The sequence below is a fragment of the Mesocricetus auratus genome, unplaced genomic scaffold (genome assembly GCF_017639785.1).
Source record: "Mesocricetus auratus isolate SY011 unplaced genomic scaffold, BCM_Maur_2.0 Super-Scaffold_4256, whole genome shotgun sequence".
NCBI classification, from domain to species: domain Eukaryota; kingdom Metazoa; phylum Chordata; class Mammalia; order Rodentia; family Cricetidae; genus Mesocricetus; species Mesocricetus auratus.
Window position 1 is genome coordinate 94,682,531 of NW_024429182.1, and position 19,380 is coordinate 94,701,910.

The 19,380-nt window shown below is 36.5% G+C and overlaps 1 protein-coding gene across 1 annotated transcript; it reads left to right on the top strand.

Moving 5' to 3' along the window:
* The first annotated feature begins 7,932 nt into the window (after window positions 1-7,932).
* Window positions 7,933-8,867, top strand: LOC101825192 (olfactory receptor 51B4). The gene is given in 2 exon segments (XM_013126128.1): window positions 7,933-8,179; window positions 8,182-8,867. Coding segments are annotated over 2 exon segments (933 nt in total).
* Window positions 8,868-19,380: the final 10,513 nt, after the last annotated feature.

Sequence of the window (19,380 nt, forward strand, 5' to 3'; positions counted from 1 at the left end):
GATTTTTATGCATTTTAACTTGCATATGACAATTGTACAGATTCATGGGATACTGTGTGATATTTTGATCCATGTATCAAATGCATTGATTAAAGTAACTGTCATATTCATATTGATAATTTTCTTGTTTTCACCATTTAAAAATATTGTTCCTAATTACTTAATATAATAAATAAACTTCTTATTATAGTTGTATTATACAGTGGTATAGAATATAGTCTATATCTGTAAAATATAATTCTCCTGTCATTTTTGCCTTATCCTTAAATTCTCTCCTCTCTTCTTCACCCTTCAACAATTAAGTTTGTTTTAACAATAAGTAAATCTTCCTTTTGACATTTTGCTGATCACATCTCTTATTAATTTTTCTCTCTTAAAACTGATTTGTACAAGTTTATTAACTAGTGTCGCTCAGTCTTTACTTTATTTAAATATTTCATCTTATTTTAGTAACATTTCTATATGCAGATTTTAAAATTGTATGTGTATAGACATATATGTATGTTAGTATTCACTTTACTGAGATACTGGAGCTTTTCATTCAGGGTCTTTTCTGAGCCCAGGTTTATATTAAACCTTTCATATACATCTGTATTATAATTTTACACATCTTATGCTAAAATAAGTTTGTATTTGGGGATGTGTAAGTAATTTAAGTCAACCTTCATATGCTTATTTTCATGAAAGTTTCACTGACATTCACTTTTTTAAATAAAAAGACTTATGAGTTTCAAAAGAAGGCACATTCTTGCTTGAGGGAAAAATAAAGTTTACTATGGATGTAATATTAGTGAATAGTCACAGCAGAGTTGTAAGATGTATTAAGAGCTAACTGGTGTAAATAAGGTTAAGAATATTGTAAGAGTGAAATATTATATGCAAAGTCTTGAGTTGGCTGGATTACAGAAGGCTACTGAAGGAAATAACATTGACTCACTGGTATTTTCAAATCATTTGAGTGTTGACAATGAAATGGATTTGAGAGAGGTAAGAGGAAAATAGATAAGGTAGAGATGACAAGAGATGCTGAGCAAAAGATAGTGAGGTAGTGAGGTCTAGAAAAGTAGAATGAGAAGTTAATGAATACCTATGAGACTCACTTAGGATTAGAATGTACTATTTGTAGGAGCTTAGGGAACTAAAAAATTCCATTCTTCATTACTTTCTTTGATATATAGAAACAACCATCCATTCAGGTTGAAAAAGAAAATAAACAAGTTATCTTTAATATCAAGATATATTCTACAATGTATACACATGTAATTATGTCATTGCTTATGAATGTACACATGATTATGTGAGGAAAATAATGTCAGCTTTAATCTGGTACCTTTTGCCTTCAAACTGCTATCTTCTTTTAAAAAATATTTTTATTTAATTTTTTTTGAAAATTTCATCCTGTGGTGGTTTGAAAGAAAATGGCTCCCAAAGAGAGTGGTGCAGGTATTATTGTCTTGGAGGAAGCATGTCACTGTGGGGTTTGGGTTTGAGATCTCTTTTCTCAAGTTTCACTCAGTGTGTCAGTCAGTTGATTTCCTGTTGCCCCTGAGTCAAAATGTAGGACTCTCAACTCCAACACCATATCTGCCTGCATGCTCCTCATGCTGATGATAATGGACTGAATCTCTGAAACTTTATGCTAGCTACCTCAATTAAAGGTTTTTATTTATAAGAGTTGACATGGTCATGGTGTCTCTTCATAGCAATAAAAATTCTTTACTAAGACAGAAGTTGGTACCAGGAGTGGCTGTTGATGTGCCAGGTATAACCATGTTTTTGTTTGGAGTAATAGGAACTTTGGTACTTTGGGTTAGGAAAGCAGTGGAATGCTTTAAGCACAGGTTAATGGGGTATACTAGTAGGTGTATGGAAGACAATGGTGCTGATAATGATTTGAAATGGTGGGATCTTGCTCAAGAGGTTTCAGAGAAGAAATTTAGTATGCTGCCTAAAAATAGTTCTTATGGTATTTTAGTGAAGAAGGTGGCTTCCTTTTGCCCTCATCTGAAGAGTATGCCTGAGGCTAAAGTGAAGAGTTTTGGATTAATTCCATTGGCAGAAGAAATCCCAAAACATCCTAGTATATATTCTGTTGTATGTGGATATTAGTGGTAGCTCCAGTGAAGATATATAACAAAAAGGAGGATGCATAATGGGAAAAATATTTGAGGAGAAAAGGGGTACCAGCAAGTGGAATGGAGCTAAATTCTCTGTTCAAGGACATAAATATGGATTAAAAATGGAATATGAGACTAGTGACCTAGGAGCAAAATTTCACCCAGCTAAGTTTTAGAATTGTGAAAAGAAACTGGAGAAAAGCTTAGATCTGGGTATGATGGGGACGCCTTTAATCCCCGCAATGGGAAGGCAGGGGCTGGTGGTTTGAGGTCAATCTGGTCTACAGAGCAATTTTTGGGACATCTGAGATTAGGCAGTGAAAGTCAGGAAGCCAGTGAAGATGTAAATGAATGAGAGAGCCATGTTCCATCCCCAGTAGGCAGCAGAACTTGGTAGCTTTGGTCAATTGAGAGATTGCATGAATCACAGAAGACACTTTTAACTTTTAAACATGACTTGAGGATGGGCTTGCTTTGGAAACATTAGACACTATGTAAGTGGATTCACACCTTTTTCTTTTGTATATGGCTCATCTCAGAAAAGTTTTAATGCTCATCTACATTGTAGCATATGTCAGATGTTGATTGTTTTGATGAATAAACAATATTTAATAATTAAAATATTCTAATAGATGCCCATGTTCTTTTTTATCCAAAAAATTTATTTCTCATTTTTCATACCAATCCCAGTTCCCCTCCCTCTCCTCCTCGACACCTCCCACCCTTCCCACCCTCATCCTCTCCTCAGAGGGGATAAGGCTTCCTTGGGGGAGTCAACAAAGTCTAGCATACCAAGTTGAGCTAGGACCAAGCCCCTCCCCACATTCAAGGAGGAACAATAGATGCACATATTCTAATAAATGGGCTGCTGAGATGTCTCAGTGAATAAAGGGGATAGCTGCTGCCATGCCTGATCCTTAAAATCCTTGTAGTAGAATAGAAACAACTCCTACATGCTGTCTTCTTACCTTCATGGTTTACCATCACATGTGTGTACTCCCCAAACAAACAAACAAGGCAATAAAGCATATGCACATATTTGCATATATGTGGGTGTATGAATGCAATTTCTGATAATATGGCAATTTTATGTTTAACTCTTTGAGAATGCTCCACATTGTTTCCCTTGCTGTTGCACAACTTCACATTTCTACTACCAAATTCAAGGTTTCAACTAACCCACATTCTTTTGGGGGGGGTTCAAGACAGGGTTTCTGTGTATAGCTTTGCAGACCAAGCTGGCCTCGAACTCACAGAGATCCAACTGTCTTTGCCTCCCAGAGTGCTGGGATTAAAGGCATGTGCCCCACTGCCCAGCCTCAACTAACCCATATTCTTATCAACACTTGTTATTTTGAATACAGTAAGTTCAGAAGATAACACCAAGATGTCTCACTGAGGTTTAGATTTATATTTCTTTAATGAATAATGCTGATGAACACCTTTTCATGTGTTTATTGGTTACTTGTATGTGTTCTCTGGACAAATATACAACACACTGAATTATTTTAAAATCAATCTGTGCCAATGTTCTTTTAAATACTCCTTTAGTCTAAGTTTGGAGGTTCCTTGCTCTGTGATTGGCATTACACCTTCTTTTACTGAAGGCTTAATCTAAATCAATCCCAGCATAGAGAGGGGAAACTGACATGAAGTCCCAACCCTGGCCAAAGACCTATTGGTAATTGGTGGCTCTTTTGAAGGAGAACATCAGTTTTAAGAATGTTGCCACTTGTAGGTCAACCGTGACCCAGTGGAAAGCTATACATCCATGCATACAGGGACAGCATAAATTGGACTTGATGGGTGAGACAAAGAGAACACAAAGTTGGGTGGGTATGAAAAGGGTGAATTTAGGAGGAGTTGGGGGATGGGGTCAAAACTTAACTTATTGAATGAAATTCTTAAGGGACTAATAAAAAGATATGTTTTATTTTGTGTATATTTCTGTGTATGAGAGAGACACACAGAGAGGGACAAACACACACACAAACACACACACACACACATACACACACACACACACATCTCTGGAGTCCAAGAGGTGCCAGATCCCATGAACCATGAGTTACACAAGTAGTTGTGAGCTACCCAGCATAAGTTCAAGAACATGTTCTTAAACACTGAGGTATCTCTCTAGATTTTACTTGGTATATAGTTCAATAGCCTCTGTGGAAATGAGATAGAATGGCACCTTCGGAGTTGGTCCTTTAATAAATATGACTGTCATCAGGATTCTGAATGTATACTGAGGGCATAAGTGGAAAATGTCTAGAAATCACAAAGAGAAATCTGTGTCAGGTAAGGAAATATACATTGAAATTTCGGTAAATATATTTAAAATTAAGTCTTCTACCTGGCTTTGTAACAATCTTGAGGAAAGGTTGAGAATGTAAGAAATATCTTTTAATTAAACAAAGATTTAAGGAAAGGGTATGAACAAAAGAGTCACACTATTTATGTTTAATGGATACTAGCTGAAAATATAAACTTAATATTTTAGTCACAGAAATCTAAATTTGAATTTCTCCATACCACATAATATCCAACCTTAGGAAAATTATTAGACTTGTCAAAAGTTTATTTTTGTTACCCTAGAGAATTCAAGTAATTCATTGGCTTCTCCTTCTTGTATTCATCTACTTTTAATCATGCAATCACTAGGCATCTTTTCCTGCTGTACTATTAACAGTGTTAATTTCACCCACAGACATAATTGTCCAAAGACAATGAATATTTAAAAATTTTACCTTATTTTAAAATTCATATTCCTTGATATTATTGAGCTATTTAAACCTATAAACTTTCTACCAAAAAAGCCAAATCACGTTTAGCATCCTCTGATAAACTGCCTATTTGTTCATGTCTTCAGTATGCTCTTATTTCACTGTATTATAAAGAAAAAAAGATGCAAAGAACCTACCTTTACTTTCCAGCACTTGCTCCTTTCTTAATTTAATTGCAGATAGGTAAAGTTTAAATGATTTCTTGTGTAACTTTAGGTTTCCATCCTCAGCCTATGGCTTCCCATTGCTAGTTGGTTGATTCTTACCTACACAGCTCTTATAAATAAACACCGATTCTTGAGCAATAGGCTGGGGTTAAGGGAAAGGTATCAGAAGACACTGACTTAGAGGATGTTTGGAGATTATCTATAACTGAACTGAAAAGTCTCTGGATGATGTTTATGGCATTCTAGCAAGCTGTCTAGGACCCAGGGCTTAATGCTTTGCTAGAATCAGTCCATAACTAGCCTTCAGAAAAGGATAATGGAGAAAGGATCTCAATATTACCTGTATCCCTGAGATGCCAGTACACCTGTCTGGCAATGATACACAATTCTTCTGAAGATTTGAGCCAGTGATATCATGTATTGGAATCTCTGGAATGGAAGTTACAGATGGTTGTGGGCCACCATCTGGGTGCTGGGAACTGATCCTGGATCCTTTGCAAGATCCACTAGTGATCTTACACCATTTCTCCAGCCCATGTTAATAGAGTCTTTAAACTGAACAACTAATCTTAGTTAGATATGTATAAAGTTCCTGACAATGCCAGTTATGCTACAATTAAATTTCACCGTAGTTGCTTGTGGGGAATATTAATACCCAATAGGGAACTTTTTGGCTTACGTCAATAAAATACATATTAACAAATGATAATTATTCTCAAAAGAGTTACTGCTTGTTGTTAGTACTTAAATCCTGATTGAGCTAAAAGGAAGAAGCTATGCTTTCTGCTTATTCACTCTGGTCCATGTTCAAAGTGGCATGAGGCAGACATTTGTGGCATGAGCTCGCTTCTATGCTGCATAATAAACTATGAAGTTTATCACTTCTCTCCTTTCTACACGAAGGGTTAAGGGGTTGGTAGCAGGGATTTTGGTTTATGATGGTATACACATCAGTTCGGCAAAGCCAAGGTGAGTTGCTAATAGACCATAATATAGTGCATCAAGATAGTGTACTCTTTTTCCTCTATCAGAATAGCTGCCTTTCAATTTCTCAGACTGACCACTTGTCCATAACTAGTGTCCTCTGAAATATTGCTGTTTTCAGAACTAATTTACTTTTATTATATTAATCCCGCCAGTAATGGCTTATTATCAGAGATATTACATGGTACTACAATTTCCATATATGCACTGTAGTTGTGATAGGACTTTACTAAATATTGGTGGAAGGGTTATAAAGATTGCTATCATCATGGCCTTCCTGAATTCATCTTCATACCTAGTATTGATGCTCTCTACCATACAAAATAATTTTAAAAGATCTGGACGTGCATACATTCAGTTGAATCTGTGAGGAACACATTTCTCTTGTTTTTAATTACCATAACGTTCTTGCTTCAAAATTTATTGTGTGTATGCAAACAAAAGTGTCCTAATAGTATAGATGTATAAATTATACATAGATCATAGCTAAAGATCTCTGTGAAGGCTAATTTGTTTTTTTCATGGATAAAGACTTTGTAGGTGTCAGTGACTATGGCATCTGTGATCACAATTACCCCCATGTACTAGATTTCAACTTTGTTCTGTATATTGTTTTATAACATTTATACTTTCAATTATCAACTTCTGACACAGCCATTTTCCATTCCACAAACATTAAGAAAAATCTATCAGCAGTTGTAATTATTTAGTTTTAATAGAAACCTCATTGAAACACCCTGATTTCCAGTAAATTTCCATTTAGGAATTCCCAGTATACAACTTGTTTCCTCTAGTTAAATTTTTTTTGGTTTTTCGAGACAGGGTTTCTCTGTATTGTTTTGGAGGCTGTCGTTCCAGCCTGGCCTCGAACTCACAGAGATCCGCCTGCCTCTGCCTCCCGAGTGCTGGGATTAAAGGGGTGCGTCACCACCGCCCGGCTTAGTTAAATTTTTCTGCAATGTTTTAGGTGTCAGATATATTTCACTAATGAAAATCTGTTGAACCCTAAATTGTTATAATACTCGGTGTTCAAAAATGAGTTTGCTTACTTTGTCCACTTGTTCAAATTATTTTCTAGTAATTTGTGAGTTCTCTTCTTATTTATAGCACACTGAGGCAGCCACACTAAAAAAAAATAGCTCAAACATTTCACAGTAGTGAACTCTTACTGCTGTTTAAGCATTTTACTTAGTGTTGTTTTTTTTCTTTTTGAGTTACCTCATTGGTTTCAAGAAAGAAAGTAAATACTGAACTGAATTTAATTGAATTTAATACAATTACAACAAAATGTTATGTGAGGTATAATATGAGAAGGAATAAAACAGTGGGGAGATCAAGGGAATGGAGTGATGGGTTAGTGATTAAGAGCATCAACTGTTCTTCTAGAGGACCCAAATTCAATTGCCATCACCCACATAGTCACTCAAAGACACTCAACTCCAGCTCCAGGGGATCTGATGCCCTCTTCAGGCCTCTGCGGATACCACACTTACTTGGTACACAGACATAACATGCTGGCAAAACACCCACTTGCATAAAATTAAAACAAATAAATTTAAAAAATGAAAAATGAAGAGAATGAGATGGATTTGAAGCTGGGCAGTTGGGACTAAGTGTGAATGTTGGAATTGCATCACAACATTAAAAGCAGCATGATTCATAGTAAATTGCGACAGTGACTGCTAGTGGTTAATGTTTCTATTTCAGGCAAAGACCGGAAGAGAAAAAGACATTTTAAGTCTTAAACAACACACAGAACCTTGTAAGTTTGGAAAGGAAGAATAACCTGAAGATGTGCTACAATGATATGATGGTAGGAAGAATGCTGCTTTCTTAGATCCTCAGTCTCTGAAACTGTCTTTAGCTGCAAATCCCATCATGTGGTTCAACAACGGTGATGCTCCTTTCTTGCTGACTGGCTTCCTGGCCTTGGAAGCAATTCACCACTGGATGTCTATCCCATTCTTAGTCATTTACTTGTCCATCATTTTAGGGAATGGCACACTTCTCTTCATCATTTGGAATGATCATAGCCTTCATGAGCCCATGTATTACTTCCTTGCTGTGCAGGCAAGTACAGACCTTGGAATGACACTAACCACGATGCCCATAGTGTTAGGTGTCCTGTGCTGAACCAGAGGGAGATCACACATGGAACCTGTTTCATTCAGTCCTACTTCATGCACTCATTAGCCATTGTAGAGTCAGGGGTCTTGCTGGCCATGGCCTATGACCACTTTGTTGCCATCTGCACACCTCTACATTACCACTCTATTCTTAACAATTACAGGGTAATGAAAGTTGCACTAGGGGTACTGCTGAGAGGTTTTGTGTCTATTGTGACCCCAATCCTGCCACTCTTTTGGTTCCCATACTGCCGTTCCCATGTTCTTTCTCATGCCTTCTGTCTCCACCAAGATGTCATGAAACTCGCATGTGCTGACATCACCTTCAACCGCGTGTATCCAGTTGTTTTGGTTGCCTTGACTTTCTTTCTTGATGCACTGATCATTGTCTTTTCTTATGTCCTCATTCTGAAGACAGTTATGGGCATAGCCTCTGGAGAGGAGAGAACAAAGGCCCTCAACACCTGTGTCTCCCACATTAGCTGTGTCCTGGTCTTTTACATCACTGTGATTGGTCTGACCTTCATCCACAGGTTTGGAAAGCATGCCCCACATGTGGTGCATATAACCATGAGCTATGTCTACTTTCTCTTTCCTCCCTTTATGAACCCTATCATTTACAGCATCAAGACCAAGCAGATTCAGAGGAGCATCCTCCATGTACTGTCTAGACAAAGTAGGATTTGAATCAGTATTCCAGAATATGGATGTGATTTCTGGGTCTGTATTGGAAACACGTTTTGTTTTAAATCATATTTCTTTAGTATGGAATGAAATGAAATTTTTATTATTATACAAAGGGGGAAGATAAACCAAGCAAAGAAATCTCTGTCACCTCTCTATCACGACCTCAGAAAGGAATATAGGAGGTAATGAATGCACCAGATGGACTAGTGCAGGTTTTGTAGCCAGAGGAAGGAAAACCTCTTGTTTGGAAATGTGAAGTTGAATGGACAGAAATAGCTTGGTTGAGCTAGACATTTATTCATGTGACAAAGAGGGAGATATGATTTTACAGTCTATCGAGTTTTTCTTATACTGAATAGATTTTTCTTCACTGTCTTGTTAGTTGTTAAGTTAAATTTGTACCTGACATTTTCATATATATATACAATGCATTCTGATTACTCTTGTCTCTTTTGCATCCCTCCCATATAAATTTTCTCCCTCCTCAAATCCCCTTTTTGTATTTATGTATTTGTTTTGTTTGAGATATAACAGGTTTAACCAGGGCCATCTGCATCACTGTGAAACCCTCCATCAGAGCCTAGTGGGTTCACAATCCTTTAAATGGAGGGCCATGATTTTCTAATTCTCAGAGTCTACCACTAAGCTCATTTTTGAAAAAATATTTCTATTACTTTGAGATTTTACTATAATGACATCATTTCTACCTTCCCTTTCTGCTCTCTAGTCCTCCTGTATACCGCTCCTTTCTCTCTTTAAATATGTGACCTCATTTTCATTAGTTGTTATTACATGTGTATGTGTATATATGTTGCTAAATACAACCTATCAGTCTATATAATATTATGTGTATGTATGTTTTCAGGGCTGACCAATTGATGTTGGCTATCCAAGTTGTGTGCTCTTCCTTTGAGAAGGTTAATTTTCCTTCTCATACCTTAGTTTTCTATAGTTCTTTTTTGTATGGTTGAGGCCTTGTGAGCTTTTCCACATGTAATATGTCACCATTGCACTCCTTATTCACTTCACATGTAGGCAATAATGTTGGTGAGATTTTATGGGCATAGCTTCTCAGATTCCATCTAATAGTAAACTCTTTGCTCCTCTGAGTCTTACAGATTAGTTCTCAAAATCAATGGAGAAACAGGTTGAGTACTGAAAATTAGTTTCTGAAAATCTGCCTTTATACATTACAATTTTAAGGGAAACTTATAGTTCTTGTTTAAAAAATAATTTATTACTTTGAAAACCCTTTTAAACTATTAACCCAGTACCCACCCATAGATGCAATCCATATAAAGTCATTTACTGCACAATTGAGATAAAAGCAATATACTTCACACCAAGAGCATCTTTCAGACAAGCATCTCAGTCCTCAACCTCATTCTGACACTCATCACCCCAGTGTCAATTTTCTCAGTCAGGGGTTCTTTAGTTAGTTTTGGAATCAGAGTCTCATTTCCATTGTCTGGGAAGGCAGAATGCTTTATTCTCTAATGCCGTGAGTTCTGCTAGGCAATGGCTGTTTCCCCTTCATAAAGTCTTCTTAGTCAATACACATGAAATAGCATTTAAAAAAAAGATTTTCTTTATGATGTGACTAGGGCTGCTATGTTGAACTCAGGGTAGACTTTTATATCTTATAGATGAAGCAATTATCATGTGTCAGTTTTTCCAAAGGCTTTGCATGAACTCATTCAGTTCATGTTTGTGATAATTTAAAGAACAAAATAATCTTGAAAAGACACATAGCTATCCAAAATTCTGCAAGTTCACAGTAATTTCATGATGCTGAAGCACCGAAACACTTAGTAAAGTAAACATGATAACAAAGACCACGATTCCTTTCATACCTCTTGAAATTTGAATAATTTCTTTTACATCCACATATCTGAAAGATTTACCAAACATCCAAAGAGTTCCCATCTCTGAGTCCCATTAGGCCTCTCTCCTATATGGTCTGTGTCATGGACATGCCAGTCACTCACTGGTGTGCAAGTGGTGAGAGTGGATATCTGCAGTCATGTGACATTCTCCAGACATCTGTTTTCCTATGGTGAAACAAGGGCATTGATGCTGTGCCTATTTTCTTCTCAATCTTTTATGTTTGTTTCTTTCTTAATTTCTCATTTACCAGTTGTTTTCAATCAGTGCCAACTCTCATCCTTTTCTATAGCCATTCCTGAGACATTTTCTTGATCAGAATAGCTCAATAGTCTCATTTTAAATCTGAATCTTTTTGTTTTTCCTACTCATTTGCCTTATTGAAATCACCTAAGTCTTGACAGCATTACATTTTTCATTATCTTTTCTTCAGTTTGTATCTCCTGAGACACCCTCACCAAGCAGTCTTGTTTTTTTATCATGCTTCTGGCAGATTCTTCTGCTGTATTCATTGGCCCTGGCTCCTCAGATAGTCTATCTAGGCTTCTCTGCAGCATCATCAAATGTTATCGTTGCTGAACAGCTGCACACAGATGCATTGTTGAAAGATGAGCAGCAAGGAATAAAATGTGAAGAATTAATGAAAGTAGGTGTTAACATAATGCATTAACCTTCAACTCCACAGTAATAGCATCTTTTAAATATTATGAAGAGATCAGAAACTATACCGGTGACTTAAGTGAGCTAAGTATTTTATTAAAAAGCATGCAGTGTGAAACCCTGGTGGATCTATCTATAGACATTAGTATGTGGTACAAACTTCTCTCTATTGCTAGTCAGGGGAAACAGTAGAATATCCTGTTTATTAACTACACTTCCAATGAGGCTCTGCATTTATGACAACCCCTACAACAAAACAGATGAAAGTTAAATGGGTCAGTGAACCTCTGAGGGAGAAGGAGATGGACTTAGAGTTTCCTTTAGTTGTCTGTATTTCTTTGTACAGAGTGGAGGCCTAGTAAGATTTTCTCCATCCATATTGGAGTCTCTTGGTTTTGTCTTGTTCGGTTAATGTTTAGGTAGTCATGTTGGTAAGACTTTCTGGATGCAGCTTCTGACATCACTAGGAGAATATTCCCACAGAAAACTTCACAAATGTTTGGCCCTTTCAATCTTTCCAGCTTCTCTTCCATATTATCTCCCGAGCTTCAGGTGTGGGAATTGTTTTGTAGATGTGTCCATCGTTACTGGGCTAAACAACTTTCTATTTCATTTTTGACAAAACGTTTCTCTAAGCCTAAGGATCAATTCTGAAACAGATGTTATTTAGGGCAAAGGAGTCTAAATTCTGGCAAACATGGTAAAATTTAATATTTTTTGCCATTTCTAATCTGTCTTTTACTGCTTAAGAATGTAAAGATATGCTTCATTGGGCTTGTGAGTGACATAAATATTTCTGATTTTATTTCAGGAGTTTGGGGTCTCTGTGACTAGTGATAATGGGAACAAGACCCATCACTAAAATATTTGTACTCCTCTTGAGTCATCAGATCCAGTGTTTACATTTGACTAAATAGATATTAAAAACAATGTGCTCCTGGCCAAGATTCGATACCTTCCTTTGTCCCCAACCCCACTCTCCCTCCTTCCATGCTGCAGAGGACTAAGTCAAAGGCTGGAATGTCAGAGTTTTCCTGTGTTCTCCGCAAGAGATTTTCAGCCTCAAACTGCGACAGGAGCACATATCTAAAATGCAGGAGAAAGTGCCTAAGTTAGGCAAGTGAGTTATACTTATGTATGTTTTTCATTGTCGGCATCCCCATCAGTTTAGTGGTATCAAGATTTATCTTTACCATAATTCCCATAAATGAGGCTCGTGGAATTCAATGCTTCACAGTTCACAGCATCTGAGCACTCAATCTTCCTTCCTTTACAGAATGCTCTATTCTGGTAACACAGTCATTGATCTGCCATGTGGTCAATTGTCCTTATTAACAGAGTCACTTCTATTGCATGGCAGGCATTTGTTAATGTATCCTGCTGGTTCTTTTTGCCATTTGCTTGACCCAATGACTTCTCTTTTCTTGACCTCTCTTGTTTCTCCTGCCTCTGTCTGACCATGGTCATCTTAGTCTGGGATTGTGCTTAGATTAATAATTGGTATGGTCTTTTGCTGAAGTTTTTCACCTTAGTTTGTGCAATATTGTCAATAACTATCTTGCACGCACATTTCAGATTATTATTATTATTATTTTATTTTGGAAAACAACCGTAAAGCTCTGCGTTGTGTTGTATCAGTTTCACTTTAGCACAGGAAGCCTGAGGAATCTTGCTCCATTTTAACGTACCACAGCCCATTGGTCTTCACACAGAGTGATCTCAGTGGTCACCAGTGAAGGATGAGAAGCTAAATGCTGATCGCAACATTGACTAAACTCAAGATAGCTTACTTTAACTGGCTTATATTAACTGCCAAGTAACTGACAAAACTAGAGAAAAAGAACAAGGTGTTTTGACTGCTAGAGGAAAGGCAATTACTTTGGAACCAACAGACATAGGTATGTGGATCTTTCAGTAAGGGAACTTGTGAAAAAGCTCTTGTCTGGAGATGGTTACTTCCACTTTAAAGGAACAGGACACCATGTGCTCTGCCTCTCTATTCTCCATAGGTCTTCTGAGAAAATGCCAATACTTCTCCACTTACAATATTTAAAAGCAAAGTCCATAAAATAGCACCTTAGATTTCCCAAATGCAGAGGTGGTCAAATGGTTTTACATGTTAGTCAATAAAGCAGAAAGGGAAAAATGACTTTTAATTTAGTGTATTAGAAAGAGATATTTTCTAAGTAAGAGATAAACTAGTAGCTGAATTTTTGTAATCCCTTCTTTAATCCAATCTCTTTTTCACCCCTGTATCTACTCCTACAATTCTCCTTAATTTCTCATTTCTCAAAATATATTCCACAAGAATTATTGTCAGGTAGAGGAATGTGTCTGAGAAGACAAAGTTGCTATGTGGGTCTATATTATATATCATTTTATAATATAAACTGATTTTCCAGTTCTATATAAACTATCCAATATTTGAACATCTCCTTAAATATCCTAAGTTGCAATTTCTCACTTCGGAAAATGAAAAATACCTTCAACATTAGTGAGGATTAAGTAGATGATAGTCATAAAACTTTCATCAGACATGTGAATTGACACAGAACAAGTGGTATTTAAATAATGTCAAAATTAAAATTTCAAATCATTTGATCTGTGCTAAATTGCTCTATACTATGCCACAAGGTTTAAGTTTCAACATTGTTACCCTAATTTTGGCCTGGACAATTCCAGACTCCTGAAAATGATTAAGTTGTCTAATGCCATATTTCTTTTGAAGACCCGAACTCAAATCATGTTTTGATTTTTTCATATTCTATTCTTCTAATATGCCAGTATTCTGTTATGTTTTATAGGATTATTATTCTTAGATTTTTGGGGAATTCTGAAACAAAGAGAGGACAGACTCCCTTCCTACCACGAAGGATCTCATGACCAGCTTTTCCAAGCAGGTGAAAGAGATTTGCCTTCAGTTAATCCTAACTGCTGAGAGCTCTAGCCTCTAACAGATCATTCTGAGCCATGATTTCACAGACAGTCCTGTTTAAACTCACCAGGTCATGAAACTTAACAGAAAGGCATCAATGTGTGAAGGATGTGATACTGATGAAAATAGGAGTAAGATGAGACAGAATGGGTGGTGAGAGCAATTAAATGGTAGGTATTATATACTTGAATGGGTATGTAAAAGAACAATTTTAAGTCAGAGTGATTTAAAAAGAGAATTGCAGTGTAACAGAGGGACCACAGAGGGCAGCAAAGTTGTGCTTACCTTAGTTCCAACAACTACCACTTATACACAGTGTTGAGCACACACTTGCTATAATACACTGAAAGATTTGCTTTCATGTTTATAAAAGAATAAATTACAAATTATAGAGGATGGTAGATATATTATATATACATATATGGAGAGATAGATAGATGGCAAATAAATAATTGTAGGTATTCAAATTTTCTTTCTTTGTTAAAAATCGATGTATTTTTTGAGAATTTCATGTATGAGCAATATATTCACATCCTTTCACCCTTCCTTTTCAACTCCTTGCATGTCCCATTTCTCTTCAAATTCATAGTCTCATAGTCTTCAATTATTAGCTATTTGTATATATTCACATATGAATCTACGAATACAATTTGCTGAGTTCATTTAGTGTTGACCATATAAAATGTTCTTGTTTGGTCTGTATTCTATATTATGGTGTTAAAATTAGTCAAAAGACATGGAAACCATTTCTGACACATCAGTTTCACAGGTGGATGAATTAAAATGTTTCATGAGAGTGCTGATAGAATATAGGCTTAAACGTCTCCTCTTTTCCCTAAACCTGCGATCCCAACTTTTCAATCTTTATAACTCAATCTAACCACAACAGACCTTGGGAGTCAAAAGACATTTTGAACTTGGTCAACAAAGAAGGAAGAGAAGTGTATCAGCCTTTAAAGCCAGAAATCAAACTTCTGTAGTCTTCACTAGCCCTGAAGGTCATCTGCTTTGATAGTTTTGCGATCAGGTACAGGGTACATTTGATCCTTTTTACATAAGATCATTGTCATGAGGGCATACAGTTTCCCACTAGGCAGGGCATTGAGGACACTTATTCTTTCCAGGACTTCTACCTTGTCACAGAAGAACAGCATCTACAAGCCTTTTATTAGCTACTCATTCCCATTTCCAACAGTTTGAATGACCAAGTGTTTTTGTCAACATCAAGAGATTACCTCTTTATTTTGGGGGGTTATAAAAATTAAATTTCAATCTACATCTGATACCTTTACCAGTCAGTTTTGGCACATATAAATGATGTTGATTCACTCTCTAAATCACCCAGATTGTACCAGGAATCAGTCACTAAAATTACTTACCTATAAAAGGAGAGCTACTGGCAATAAATGGTTGCTAAGAGAGAAAGAGAGAATTGGATGAGTTCCCTGATTGACTAACCAGTCTAAAATGGACAGCCTTACACATATATTAGCAACACTAAATGATATCAGTGATCTGTATTTATAAACTTATATACATGTATCATGTACACAATTATACATAATATATAAAATTATAATTAATTTGAGGATTTGGATGTTTTCAAGAGAGGGAAATGATGTAAAAACACCACTAATATTTGAAATGCTTAAAAAATAAATTAGATAAAACAAATAAAACAAAATAAAGTAAAATACTTCGATGTGTTTCTTGTATTTTTATATCTTCTGGCATTCAAAGAACTTTACATATATCATTGGATTATTTTTATAATATTTCTATGCTTTAAAATTTTAATTATTTAGTTTTATTTTATGCATATGAGTGATTTTGCTTGTATGTGTGCATGATCACCATGGGTGTGCCTAGTGCCCATGGAAGTCAGCAGATGATACCCTAGAACTGCTCTTACAAATGGTTATGAACCATCATGTTGATACTTTGAAACAAACTCAGTTCCTCTGCCAGAGCAATAGGCATTCATAACTGTTGAATCATCTATTTCTCCAAACACCTTTGATATTTGACAGAAAGTATAGGCTCAAAGCTGTTATTGTTATTGTTTTAATTTATATTGAGTTTTTCTTTTACTCACTGGAATGTCATGTCTGAGAACCATAACAATTAAATGTTGTGAACTGACACAAATACAATTAAGCTGTTGTGAAACATTGCATATTTTTCCTACTGAGCCATTAAGGTAGGAAAGACAGAGTAAGAATGAAGAAAGAAAAACTCAGTTGTTTCATTGAAGGTTATTTAAAGGCAAGTACAGAAAGAAGAGGTATTTTCCACAGCTGGTGTTTAAAGAATATGAGGTTTGGAGTAGAGCTGTATTCAGTTCAATGACATTGTCATCACTGTTATTTAAGAGGAAGAATGCAGAGTTCATATAAACTCCTCAGTGTTATGTTTTTCTTGTAGGTGAGGGTAACCATGCCATGACTTTGCAGATCAGCAACTTTTTGTTCTCTATTGCATCCAGCAGCCATGTGAGAATGAGATGGATTTCTCCACCCCTTCGCTAGTCTGAGCCCCTCCCAGCCACAGCAATGGCAATGAGATCCTGCTGGGGCTCTGATAACACTATCTTCAGGACCAGGAGGTGATATTTCAGAGCCTTGGCCTTAGAACTGCTGAACAAGTGTTTACTTCTGTGTATATTTAAATTGTATATTTATTTTTAAAGAAATAAATGGATGCGCGTCTAGCCTAGACTGTGCCATGGAAACTACCTTGAAAATTTTTGTTTTGTTTTTTGCGTGTGTTTGCTTCCATCTGTTCCTTCTTTCATAAGGAAAGGTTTTAGAGGCAGCAACTTCATGTACATACACAGGCTATCAGGACAAGGACTTTGAGCGCCAGCTCGGAATTCCCATGCTAAATTTAATAATATTAAGAAAATTCCCTAACTTTTTCTGACCTTTAGTTTCTTCTGACAATAATGGGAAGTAGCAACTTATTTTTATTGGAATTTTTCAATATATGTTATATCAAGTAAATGTATGAACTTCCTCATTTCCTACACCAGCAAGGTCACTGAACTTGAGAGCCTCTATTGGTAGCCTGTCCAAAGGGTTTTCTAATCTAGTGAAACTCTTTTTCAACTAGGCCTACTGAACACTAGATATGTGGGTGCTTCACACAGTCAAGGGAAATAGACTCCCCTCTCCTTTCTATTCTTATATATCTCAAGGAAATAACTCCCTTCCACACATATTCATTTCTAATAGGTCATTTCAGCGATTCCAACCCTTTGTTTCCCAGACGTTTTCTCTAGAACATTGTAGGTAAGACAGTCATTAGACCATCTGATATGATGAGTACTCAACACCTTTTGGTAGTTGTATGGTTCAGTTCTTTCATCTGTATATGGACTTTTTCCATTTGGTTTATTTCTCATTTTATTATTGAATTCTAAGTTTCAGTGTTTTATTACTTCTTCAAAACTTTCATAGAATGTGCTTTTATCATATTCACCATCCTAACTCTTCTCAGATCCACAGCCCCTGTCATATCTGCTCAACTTTATGTCACTAAAAAAACCACAAAAACCAAGAACAAACAAACAAACAACAATAAAAAATTCTCAAGACCAATTTGTTCTTCCCAAAATATTCTTAGATGTGGGGTTTTCCGCCAGAGTATGGTTGACTTATCAGGGGTTACACTCTTAGAGAAAACTCACCATTCATTTCCCGACAGCTAACTACTGCTAATAACTCCATGACTAGGGGTGGAATTTTGTACCCAAGTACCCTTGGTCATGTGTGTAGATCACAGTAAAGTTTTTGAGTCAGTTCTTTCTTTCTATGTTGTCAAAGCAGGATCTCTCTTGTTCTTGCTGGTGTGTGTACTCCAGGCTGTTTGGTTCATGAATTTTGAGGGCAATTGTCTTATCTCTGCCTTCCATCTCACCACAGAAGTTACAGATTATAGACAAGCACCACAGCATTCAGATTTTTCACATGGGATCTGGGTATAGAATTGAAGTCATCAGTCTTGTGTGACAAATGCTTTTATCCACTAAACAACCCAACTAGCCCTGACAGAAGATGTTTTTGATTTTACATTGTATTTTTCCAAGTTAGTATAAAATTATACCATGGTGTTGAAGCATTTTGGTTCTCAACACCCATGCTGGGTAGTTCATGGCAGCCTGTGACTCTAGATGCAGAGGATCCCACACCATTTACTGAAAGCCAGAAAGACTAGGTTAAGTGGAGAGGGTGTACTGGTTACAGATGATCATGCTCAGTGAATCTAAAGACCATAGTTTTCTGGCTTGCTGTTATGTCTAGCACTTGTTAAAGTGCATCCCTGTGTTTAATGTTACATGTTTCAGTATGAAAGGGTTATGTTCCAACTGAGTGTGTAGCCTAGGATTAAAGTGTATTATCACACACACACACACACACACACACACAGACTGTGTGGCAAAATCAAGGGTTCAGTTGAAAATCTATGATCTTCTCTTCATCCTATGATAGTAAGTTTTTACCCATGTGTGAAAAGTTCCAGAAGGGCTGGTCCTGATAAAATCCCACATTCCAGAGTTAGGGAAAGCCCCATGCCATGACTTTAATCCTAAACTTGACCATATATCCAACGATAGCTATAGGACAAGCCACATAAGAAGGCTCTTCTCCTACTTTTCGATGAGATAATAATGGATACATTGAGTTTAATGGAAAAACAAAGCAAAAATAGTTCTGTTAAGTGGAAACTGTAATTTTTTTCTCCATAGTCAGGGCTCTTGCAGGTAAGAATTTGGGGATTATTGAAGCTTCACCTAAATTCAAAGACCTCAGAAAATATTAAGAGTAAAGAGTCCAGAGACTGTACTAAACATTATTCCTTTCTATAAACAGGTTTCCTTCCCGTGCCAGACCTCTGGTGTGCCCCCCAGCCTTCCTCAGCTTCTCTTGTTGTGCAACATACAGAAGCTACTTTCCCATGATCTCAGGGCTTTTATGCTTTGAATGACCATGACAAACATCCTTCTTGCACTTGGGAGCCTGTCCTTATTTGTTC